Genomic DNA, 12,357 nt, shown 5'->3' on the forward strand with positions numbered 1-12,357 from the left:
CGTTCGCCCACCTACGCTCCCCCGTCCACAACCCGGCAACGCTCATTCACGACGCGATCCTCGCGCACGCCGGCAACCCAAGCTTCAGCGTTGCTGGCTCGTGGCGCGGTGCGGGCTGCGTCACCTTCGTGTCCGCAAGTGTGCGTGACTACCTTGTCGCCCTTGGCTCCATCGACTTCCGAGGCAACCACATCTCCTTCGAGCCGGTTGAGCTGGCTGACCGCGCGTCGCCTGTCTTCGACCAGCTCATCGAGGTCAAAGCCTCGGAGTTCCCTCATGAGCTTTGGCATGACGCAGGCATCACGGATTCATGGAGGTGAGAGTTTGCAGTTTTTGTTGTGGGGGTGAGCATGGTCAGGCTGTGATCAGGTTTGTATCTAGGGGATGGGGTGCAACATGGCTGTTCAGGGGCCATACCAGAGGATGACGCTCCAACGGAGAAGGCAATGGTGGAGACGTTGATGTGAAGGCCTGGGGAGTTGGAGCTGTCATACGGGCTGAATGCCGATGGCAGCTGCACGACATTGGGTGGAGGGAGATCGTCGAGTTTGTCTTGGTTGTAGCCGTCCGGAGAGGGTGGTGGAGTGGTTAGGCTGAACCCACCGACAGCAGCGGCGGGTCGCGGCGAGGGGCGGCAGATGGCGACCGGCGTGGTGGAGGATCCGATGACAGTTGAGGCAGAGAATGCCGTGGGAGGTGACGCCATCTGTGATGGAGGGGCTGAGTCGCTGTCGGAGGAGATGGTGACGATGGGATGGGCGCAGTCATCTGGTCCGTCGTCACCAGACGAGACGTGGAGTGGCATGCCGGCAGAGGCGCCGACATGCATGGGAGTGGTGGTCGTGGCGTCGAATGCTGGGGACGGCGGGGGGCCGCGAGGCATGTCGTCGGTGGCGTGGTGGGTGTTGAAAGGGCCGCGGCTATGGTGACCGCAGCGGCCGTTCGAGTCCGAGTCGGAGTCGGAGGAGAACGGGGACGCGTCAAGCGGCCCCATCCGGTCAAGGACCGTGGCGAGCCTGGCGATCTTTACGACCTTGATGTTGTTAGATGGGGGGAGCTGAATGGGCAGGGAGTCCAGGAGCCGCCGTCGTCGGTCGACCATGATGAGGGCGTGAACGGCCGTGTAGTCACGGCCATCGACGCAATAGTGGTCGGCCGAGCAGACATCACCAAGCGCTTGGCGGACAAGTCCATGAGCTTGCGCCGAAGCTCTCGCCTTGCTGCCAAGGAGCCGCGAGTCTTCACCGACATGACCACTAAGGCTGTCCGTGCCAAAGCTAAACGCCTCACTGCCACTGACGTTGCTAAGGCGCTCAAAGACGCCATTCGCGACGCTCAGCTCGACATCCCCGACGCCCCGCCAGCCCCTGCTGCAGCCTTGGCGGACATCGCTAGGCTTTGCGGTGTTGATGACGCGGCCGCAGACTCCATTGCATGTGCCGATATCACGGACAACGGTGCTGCTGACGTTCTGCCATGATGTGCCCAAGAAACCATGCCTGCCCATGTGGCGTCCCGACGGCGGCCGACCGTCCATATCGCGACCCTACATCAAGGGCCTATTTATTCCACTACCAGTGTGCCCAGAGCAATCGCCTGTTTTGCTTCAATTACCTGCTAGTATCCCAAATGTATCCCCTAGCTACTTGTACCCTGTTAAGTCTAGATGTCCGTCTTTTTCCCCATGAGTAGTACAACTCTATCTATCTGCTCGTGGAATGTAAGAGGCCTAGGCAACGAATCTAAGTGCGGTAATATCCTTTCCGAACTAATCAGTATCAACCCCCACTATGCACTTTTACAAGAGTAAGTTAAATGAGATTAACGACCAAAAATTCAACTCCTTCCTGCCACGATCTCTTGACCAAAGAAATTTCCTACCTGCGAACGGTTCGGCCGGCGGAATGATTTCCGCCTTTAATAAAAACTTTTTCTCCCTAATCTCTTACTCCCATCATACGTACGCCACATCCATCAAACTCATGTCGCTCGCTCACCCCCTCCCCTTTGTCATCACAAACATTTATGCCCCCTCGAATCGCAACCTCAAACAGGCATTCCTAGATGAGCTCAATCTAATTAAGGAGGATGACCAAACTCCTTGGCTAATTGTAGGAGATTTCAACCTCGTCCGTTTCTCCCACGAAAAAAATAAACGCAGCTTCCGCCAACGGGAAGCTGACGCCTTCAACTCCACGATCAATGCACTAGCACTAATCGAACTACCCCTACTAGACAGACGCTTTACCTAGTCCAACAAACGAGCTTCACCAACCATCGAACGACTAGACCGAGCTTTTTTCAATCTGGCTTGGAACAATGTCTTCCCCAATACAACTCTGTCATCTTTGCCACGAATTACATCTGACCACGTTTCCCTAATTCTAAATATCCAAACAACTGTCCCAAAGCCACGCCACTTTAGATTCGAATCAGCTTGGACTTAATACAAAAATGTTGGGCCCCAAACCACCGCTCGACCCAACAACTAACATCCGCCACTGCCCTTGCAAAAGCTCTAAAAAGAACAAGATATGACCTAAAAAATTGGGCCTCCAAGCGATCGCCAGCACACCTTCGCGAGGCGGCTGCAAAACAAATCATTAATCTCATCGATCTAAAGGAGGAGGCTCGAACTCTCTCCAACGCCGAAAAAAGACTACGTTTTGTTGTCTCCGATACCATGCACTCAGCTATTGCTGAAAAAATAGCCTTCTGGAAACAAAGAGGTAAAGTACGTGCTGCAATTGATGGAGAGCAAAGCACACAATATTTTCACGCTGCCGCGTCACAACGTCTCTGCAAGAATACTATAACTTCCCTACTAACTGATGGAACTGAATTCCACTCTCATGCTCAAAAAGCGACCATTCTCAAAGATCATTTCACAGCAATTATAGGTTCAGCACCACACACCTCTTGGCCCTTCGATCCTAAAAATTATTACCCCCAAACGTTGCCACAGCTTAACTCGCTGGACTCCCCCTTCACACTAGATGAAATTAAAAATGCGTTCCTCCGAATGAACCCCCTAGCTAGCCCAGGACCGGATGGCTTCGGCCCGCTGTTCTACAGAAAATACTGGAACTTGGTTAAGGCTCACATCTACTCCTTTATGACGGACTTCCAAAACCTCAACGCTCAAACTGAAAGCCTTAACAGAGCTCACCTCATTCTACTATCCAAAAAAGATCATGCCAACACTCCCGACGCATACCGCCCGATCTCCCTCCAAAATTGTCCCATCAAAGCCGTTGCAGAAGTGCTTACCAACAGACTAAAACCAATAATACCACTGCTTGTCCATGGCAACCAAACTGGTTTCATCCCAGGGCGTAGCATAGCTGAAAACTTTATCTTCGCTGCAGACCTCATAGGCGCATGCCATACCAGAAAAGCCCCAACCATGGTCATTAAATTGGACTTTAGCAAAGCCTTCGACTCCCTCTCTTGGGACTCTCTTGCTTCCATCTTACGCTGTCGCGGCTTCCCGCCAAAATTCTCATCATGGGTTCATGACCTCCTAGCAACCGGGAAAACTGCCGTGATGTTGAATGGGATCCCCGGAAACTGGATAAATTGCAAAAATGGGCTCAGGCAGGGTGACCCTATCTCGCCCTACCTCTTCATCATCGTTGCTGATCTCCTACAACAAATGATCCAGCAAGACTGCGATCTAGCTCACCTCAGTCACCCCCTGTTCTCACATCTCCCGCCAACCATCCTACAATATGCTGACGACACCCTCATCATCGCCAAGGTATCCAATCCCGTTGCTCAACAGTTAAAAAACATCCTTCACGATTTCGCCATGGCCACTGGCCTCACTATCAACTTCACAAAAACAACATTCGTACCCATGCACGCCAGCACTGCCATGGGAGACTCCATTGCCTCCACCTTGCAATGCCCAACCTCAAGCTTTCCGCAGATCTACCTAGGCCTCCCCCTAACACCCACACGACTACCTACAAATGCCTTCCTACCGATCATCGAACGTTGCCGTAAATTCTTGACGGGTTGGCGCGCAAAAATCCTCTCCAAAGGGGATAGGCTCATCCTATTATCGGTTGTCCTCGACTCCCTTCTAGTCTACTTCATGTCAGTCTTCCCCATTCCCAAGAGTGTTCTAAAAACCCTAGACTCTATTCGACGAGCCTTCTTTTGGGCTGCGGAGGAAACTTGCACTGGTGCTCAATGCTTAGTTGCCTGGAAAAATGTGTGTAAACCAAAGAACTGTGGTGGTCTAGGCCTAAAAAATCTTCATCAGCAAAACAAATGCCTACTTATGAAATTTGCTGTAAAAGCTCTCTTACCAGACACAACACCTTAGTTAGACTGGATCGCCTTACAACACCCAAATGCCCTCATTGCTCCACAAAATAGCCACTCCTTTATTTGCTGAACAATAAATCAACAGCTGCCGGCACTCCATGCCATCTCTTTTGTACTCACAAACTCTGGCACTAATACGTACTTCTGGCTTGATACTTGGATACACAAGCAACCCCTTGCTACTTTATTCCCCTGCCTGTATTCACACACCACTATACCACTAGCTCGTGTGGCTGCTGTCCTGAATCACGGTTTGGAAACAATCCTACGGAACCGCCTAACATCTGATGCTGCTACCGAGTTGTGCGCTTTGTTGTCTCTCTTGCAGGATTTTCGGTTGTCGACAGGACCGGACGAGTGCTACCTCAACGGTGGCATATGCTTCTCCACGAGGGCAGCATACGCGCTAACCATGGGCCCTCACGATGACGACGACGACGTGCATGCCGTTGCCATCTGGTCTTCACGCGTTCCAAATCGCGTGAAGATCTTTGCATGGCTCCTGTTTTGGGATCGACTCAACTCAAAAAGCAACCTTCAGCGCAAGCATATCGTCACCGACTCACTATGCCCGCGTTGCGGATATGATGGTGAAACCAACTCACACATATTCCTAGACTGTCCGCTTTCACAACGTATTTGGCAACGGATCGACCTCTCTCCTTCGAGTACCATTGATGGACTCTGGGACTGCCGCCTACCTACACAAGTAGATGCGGTAATCTGGCACTCCGTCCTCCTCATCATCCTATGGAAGATTTGGGATTCCAGAAACGCTATGACCTTCAAGCAACAAAATCATCACAGTATCCTCACCCTCAGGCGAATCGTGGATGATCTCATGCTCTGGACGCACCGGATGAAGAAACCGGTGCACAAGCAGGCCGCCTCCTCCTGGCGTTCCTACCTCTTATCACGACTACACGTGCTTATGTAATTTCCCTTGTAATCAGTCTGACGATGGGTTACAAACCTGAGAAATATATTCAGGTGGGGAGCTCCCCCCCCCCCCCCCCCCCCGCGCGTGATTTTTCAAAAAAAAAAGCCAGAAACACATGCTTTTGCTCATATGCACTAATTAATAAGCCACCATGCGTTTTTTTTTAAACCAGCTGGTTGGTTGGGCTTTGGCTTATGAGCGCACAAAACCAAAGTCCAGCCAAACACGTCACATAGTATGTCAATTTGGAAAATTCACATTTGAAAGTCATGATCATGTACTGGGCCTCTTCTTTCCATCTCCCATGCCTCCTTCCACCCAGCCCGCGTGCGGTACTCAGTGATTGCTGCGAGTAGTGACCACGCTAGGTCATGGAGATAAAGAGAAATACCAGCAGCTGCTACAGCGAGGACAAGAAGCAACAGGGGCCCAAGGTCTCATTTCCCTTCTCTTCTTCAGCGCTTAACCTGACGGTGTCTAGATAAGCATTCCAGAATGTTAGTGACCTGCAATTGTGAAGACCCACCATGATTATAGACCATGCGATTGGACAGTAATCCTGGTAACTGACTGTGGCCCCATCCAAAGTTTGCTGTCGCCACTGGCAGCCTTATCACAATGGTTACTATGCCTCTCCAGCTCCCTATCTGCCTTGTGCATCCAGGGATGCTGCAGCCCTTTGAGGAGAATACGTAATCCTAGTACTATTCTCCCTTGTTGAAAGAAGGGTGTGGGCTGGCTGGGTTGATATTGTGCTAAAGCTTGCAAGTGGCCTATGTATATCCCATATGCAGCCCCTTGCGCTCCTCATGTTGACAACTCCCTTATCCGAAAATTCCCAAGTGTTTGTGCAGGCAGTCACTTTGTCCACCCCCTCTCTCCTCCCTACTTTCCACTGAACTCCCTAAATTGCTCATGCGGCAAGTTGAGGTTGCTTCCTCCAGTTAGTGCAGTTATGTAATGAGACACATATATTTAATTGACCTCTTGATAACATGATAAAAAGGTGAGAAAATTCGGGGAAGTAAACGCTTCTATAGAAGCATCTCATAAACTGATTTTTCCCGAAGCAGAGCTCACCAGTGTTGCTATGTCTCGTGTGTTTCAACTCTCACGGCAGTTTTACAGTTTACTGACGAATTCTCTGTTCATGAACTTTTGGGAAATAAAACATCATGCAAATTGCTAGATACTCTCTCCGTCTGGGTTTAAAAGGCCTGGGTTTGAAAGGCCGGAGGGCCATGAAGCCATGTCCTGATTTTTAGGCCAGGTATAATTAAGATCCTACTTTTTTGCTGGATTCAGTTGGGGTTTTCTTCGCTGATTTGTGGAATTAATTATCGAGATAAAATGCGATGCATGCAAAAGCTAGGGGCGAGGCTGCATGCAGAATTAGCCAAATCATGGCTGAATTAAATGGACTCCTTCTCATTGGTGCATGCGGCCAGTGGAGGATGCAGACAAAAAATTCTTTCCGTAACTAACGCTGGATTAATTCCTCCTTGGTCCAGTGTTTTGGCTCATAGGCTTTTTAAACGCGGGCAGATGAAGTAACTTCTTTCGCTGAGGAAATGAGCATGCTGTGATCTGTTCATTCTTTGATGATTCTGCTGCCGTCGAATTTTTCTTGTAGATTTTCTAGACGTGCTGTTCAGACTTTTTATCCTCCTGCAAGCAAAAAAGGAAGACCTAATCGTTTGTGCAGTTCACTGGGAGAAAAAATTGCTGAACTTAAGAATGAAGCAGAAGGTATTCAAAGAACAATAATGGAAAAGAACGGTCAGAAAAGCAAGTTAGTTAAAGATCAATGCGACCTTGAACAGAAAATAGCAGATTTGAAGGTAAAATTCTTATTGATGTGTAATGCATTTCAATTATCTCGTAACTTGCCATGTTGCTTCGCAGAGAAAACGAGAACCTGAGGAGTATCGTTTAGAGAAAAAAATACTGGAACTTGATGACGCCAAGAGAGCTTTTGCTGAAATGAATAGATATGCTGCTGTGGATAACACTGAACTAGAGGAGGACATAAAGGTTTGCTCCCTTTTTCCTTTCTTGAGGAACCATCTGTCTCATTTCACTGCACTAGGTATAATGATCTTCGTTATCTAAGCAAAAACTTTATCAGTTTTGTCATGTTACTTTTTTCTGCAGAAAGAGAAGAATATCATTGTGGAGAGCGAACAATTACTAAAGAAAATTAATGTGAAGTTAGCAGCGGCTTCACGAGAAGTGAACGATAGAAGAGAAGCTTACAAGACCTTTATGGGTATCATAATTTACTGGCATGTACACTGTGAAGTTGTTTAGCATTTGAGTTTTTGCATTTCGATCTTGAGATAGCTAACCATGCCTACCACATTTTAGCATTTTACTTCAGAATTATGCTTAGTTATAAATGATGATAGAGGAATAGTGGTGTTAGCGTCTTTGAAGTAGGCATCCGGCAAATGGAAGGCAACAAGTCTATGTAAAGGATATAATATAGCTTAGTTATAAAGCTAGTATGTTCGATATGTCAGGCAATATCTGTCCTCTGATGAAGATAAAACACCCGCTCATTTTTTATTTTATTGTGCTATCTTACTCCTGTACATGGAATGGGAAAAAAATGACACCTTTTTCCAGTGAAGTACATGTACATTTTTGGTTGTTTCTGTGAGGAAATATGCAACTTTTATTCCTGTGAGGCCATAGGCCCGTACATGCATAATAAAATATGCAGAAAACCCCTTATACAACTGGGATATCACATGGCTATCATATACTCCCTCCATTCACAAATATAAGATATTTTGGATATTTCAATATGGACTACATACGGATTGAAATGAGTGAACAAACACAGTAAAACATGTCTATATACACCCGACTCACAAAAAAATTAGAACATCTTATATTTGTGAACAGAGGGAGTACAACTTAGAGCAGTTTCTAGCTGGAACTTGTTTCTCAAGTAATTTTTTTTCTGCATTCCAAATTTATCATAGGTTTCTTTCATTTACGATAGACTCTAGTATTTAGAAACAATTAGCCTCTTTCTAAGACAAGCACTAGTTTTCTATTCTTTCTATTGAAATTTACGGATAGGCCTTGAACTCTGAGGCCTACCTCGTCCTTTTTTCTGAAAAGGAGGTTAAACCCCCCGGCCTTTGCATCCGAGGATGCACACAACCATCTTTATTATATTATTCGACAGAGCCAGACAAAATAAATAAATGGATCAACCCAAAGCCACCTTGCTGGTGACCTTTGCCATTGGCGCCACCACGACGCCAAACAGGGCCACCGCCCTGCGCTCGTTCATCAAGTCGCATCCGTCGCTGAATATTGCTGAGACCCACCGTCGTTGACGTGGTAGATGCCACACCGCTCCACCTCGTGACGACTCTAGCAAGCATCTGCTCCAAAACGATGCCCTCAAGAGGGATAACGACACCGAAATCGTCGCCAGCGTCTAAGAGACCCAGATCAAGGGTTTCCCCTCGTAACAGCCTGAGCTAGGAGATGATGACTGCAGCCTGAGCTAGGAGATGATGACTGCAGTGACGATGCCTTCAACAAGATAACAACGCATAGACATTGCCCACCACGACCAAGGTCGGAGCTTGGTTTTCACTGGCGGCCTTTTCTCCCTAACTCCCAACCGGATGGATCGCCACCAAGTCTCGCAGATCGGCTCTGCGCAACCATCAAGCCACCACCACTGCTCGGCGTGGGATGCCAAGATCTGCCACCACCGACCATCAGCTGGCCAACCACCCACGAAAGGAGATCACTGCCACCAAGTCCGGTGTTGGTTCCTCGATGACCTCACACAGCGTGCAAGCCGCACACCCAAACTCACATGTGCGCTGCCACTGGAGTGATGTTTAACGTACCGGCATGGCGCAGCCCGTACACCCATCTGGGCCGAGATCAGGCCCGCCCGTTGCTAGCAGCCTTGCCACCACCGCATTTGGCCAACGCCAACCTGCCGCACACCCGCCAGAGGAGTCGGCCCCACCTCCTCACTCCAAGTCGGAGCCTTATAGATCCACCGCCACTGCAACGCTAGGGCTTTACCCGACGACTTCATTGGCGGCGGCGAGCGGAGGGAAGGGCGGTGGTCGGGCTGTAGGAGGGAGGGTGGGGAGCGCCCCGGAGCGGCCCGACGCGGCTGCACAGGGGTGAGAGGAGGGTTACGGTGATTTACTTCCGCCAGTACCTGGCCTGCCTCATCCTACAAGCTGCCCTCGTTGTGTTTACTAGGTTGAGACCGTTGAACATGTGAGGGTTGCATGTCTTTGCTAAACAAGTTTGGGTGAAGATCTTACAGCGTCTGGTCCAGGTGGCGCTTGTAGACCGAAATAAATGTTCCTTCCAAAATTATGGTTTGAGGCAATGCGTCTAGTCGAAACTCATCAGCGAAAGGGGTTCTTGGTCACGCTAGTAGCTTGGTTTCTTTGGAAACACCATAGTGGATGTGTTTTTGAGGGTAGAAATTCTGGGGTCAGCCAGCTTGTCCAAGAGACCAGAGAGGAATCCACTCTTCAGTGTTCTGCTGGCTCCTATGAGTTTGAGTCTCTTTGTCCTTGATCTTTGTTTGGTCTGGTGGTTGTTTGTTTGATATGTTCTGGCGTGCTTGTAATCTTTTCGGGTGTCTTTTGAGTTTGGTGACTGTGTGTTCCGTGTAATTGTTAAGGCCCTTTTGGGTCTATTATGTTTTGTGTTTTTCTCTTCTTAATACTCCCTCCATCCCAAAATAAATGTCTCAACTTTGATAATTGAGAAACATTTTGGGACGGAGGCCTCTCCGGCTGGTTCGATAAAAAAGAAACTATTTTTTAACCCAGAGATTACCTAGTACTAGAATATCAAATTAATTTCCCTTTACCTTCTACATTAGATCCATAATGTAGCCCCCCTCCCCCACCCCCCCCCCCCCCCCCCCCCCCCCGCGAAAAAAGATGCCATAACTACGGAGCATGCAAATATGGATTTTTGTTTGTTCACTAAATCTCTGTTTTAAGTTCCTTTCATCTCATACTTGTGGACTATGTTTTCCTTTACAGAATATACATTCTTCCATGCTTGAAACTGAAGTTACTGTTCTGCTGCCTGTGGCTGCCTCCTTAGCTTTAATTACCATTCTCTGCGGATTCTAACAGTAATTTTTTTTGTTTCAGATTCTGTGAATGAGGAGACGGGGCATCGTGCTAGCGCAAATGATGAATTAGAACTTATTAAGCGTAAACTAGATGCAGCTGAGCAGGTGCTTCTCTTATCCTGCAGTCATAACTCATAAACGATATACAGTTCGCTCTTGATTTGTGTTTCTATGGTCTCTGACACTAGTATAGCTGAGATGTACTGGAAAGCATTTGTTTAATCTGTCAGTTTCATGAAAGCGTCAATGAGAAAAACATCTTCCCCTTTCCTTTCTTACCCTATGTAAACACTGAATTGTAAATGACCCCCTTTTGCTCAATTAAAGCTGTCATCCATTTTGCTCTAAAAAGGCTTATATTTAGGAACGGAGGAAGTAGAAAATTGCGATCACTTAATTGTCTGTAGCATGTATGTACTGATGGTAGTTTCTTCCAATCTGTGAACCAGGAGAAGGCTCACTATGAAGGTCTCATAACAACCAAAGTTTTACCTGCTATTAAAATGGCTGAAGCAGAGTATGCAGATCTTCAGCAGCTTCGACAGGTTTTTGTTCTGTTACTGGCTTTAATTGCCTTGTTTTACTTTGTTGAACTATGATTGTTTCTGTATGGTTCTTCTTTAAGAGAAAGTGTGTTCTGTTATAGTTAGAGTCAGTGTGGGCCTGAAAATTCACATTGCCAAAAGAATTATAAAACTTGATAAGAGAACAGTTTCTTAATAAGTAAATAAGATAAATACAGTCTAACATTCTGATGGAATGAATCCGCTGCAAGAGGCAATAAAAGTGATGATTCTTGATTTTATTAATTGACAGGATGAAATACAAAGTAGTACAATTAGCGTCCGTCTTCCTTTTGAAAATCCATTTATTTTCTAGGGCTTGCCAATCATCAGGCAAGTCAACCAAAGTCCATACTTTGTTCTCATACATGGATCCCATCTCAGATTTTATGGCCTCAAGCCATTTCGCAGAATCTGGGGTCATAATTGCTTCCTCATAGTTCGTAGGTTCGTCATGGTCTAGTAACATGACTTCCAGAACAAGATTACCATACCACTCTAGTGCGGACCGTACTCTGGTTGACCTACGAGGTTCGATAGTAACTTGATTTGAAGTTTCATGATCATCATCATTAGCTTCCTCACTAATTGGTGTAGGAATCACCGAAAATGATTTTTGTGATGAACTACTATCCAATTCGGGAGAAAGTACAATTACCTCATCAAGTTCTACTTTCCTCCAACTCACTTCTTTCGAGAGAAACTCCTTCTCTAGAAAGGATCCAATCTTAAAAACAAATATCTTGCCTTCGGATCTGTGATAGAAGGTGTACCCAACAGTTTCCTTTGGGTATCCTATGAAGATGCATTTCTCCGATTTGGGTTCGATCTTATCAGGTTGAAGCTTTTTCACGTAAGCATCGCAACCCCCACTACTAGGAAAAGGCTAATTAGTGGCACGCCTGTTTTGGCCATTAATTGCGCACTACCGGTGCGCCACTATTAACACGCCACTAGTAACAAGTACTAATGGCACACCCCTGGTGCGCCACTAGTATCCCAGATAATAGTGGCGCACCTGGCAGTGCACCATTAATATGTCCCCTGGTGCGCCATTACTATGCCTCCCAGGGGGCCATATTTACCTTGTGCTCTGGGTTACTAATGGCGCACTTTATTGCAGTGCGCCACTAGTATGTTTATTGCAGTGCGCCACTAAAGTGCAGTATGGTGCGCCACTAGTATGAATATTAGGATTTTTTTCTTTTCTGATATTTGCACAGGTTACAAAATATATTACTGCACAAAATATAGACAGCACAACATATAAACAACAAATTTATCGAATACAAATAGAAGATTAGTCTCCGAATACAATTCATCACATTAGTCTCCGAATTCAAAAGACCGAACAAAGTTAGAACATTACT

The 12,357-nt window shown here is 47.1% G+C and overlaps 1 protein-coding gene across 1 annotated transcript in view; it reads left to right on the forward strand.

The window, feature by feature from the left end:
- LOC123129362 (structural maintenance of chromosomes protein 6B-like) overlaps positions 1-12,357 on the forward strand; it is a 59,821-nt gene that overhangs the window by 27,422 nt on the left and 20,042 nt on the right. Inside the window, exons 16-20 of the mRNA XM_044549553.1 lie at positions 6,909-7,116; positions 7,181-7,309; positions 7,430-7,544; positions 10,444-10,529; positions 10,874-10,969. Coding sequence (XP_044405488.1) covers positions 6,909-7,116; positions 7,181-7,309; positions 7,430-7,544; positions 10,444-10,529; positions 10,874-10,969 — 634 coding nt within the window. The remainder of the gene's footprint in view (positions 1-6,908; positions 7,117-7,180; positions 7,310-7,429; positions 7,545-10,443; positions 10,530-10,873; positions 10,970-12,357) is intronic.

Source organism: Triticum aestivum, chromosome 6A, assembly GCF_018294505.1.
Source record: "Triticum aestivum cultivar Chinese Spring chromosome 6A, IWGSC CS RefSeq v2.1, whole genome shotgun sequence".
Classification (NCBI taxonomy): Eukaryota; Viridiplantae; Streptophyta; class Magnoliopsida; order Poales; family Poaceae; genus Triticum; species Triticum aestivum.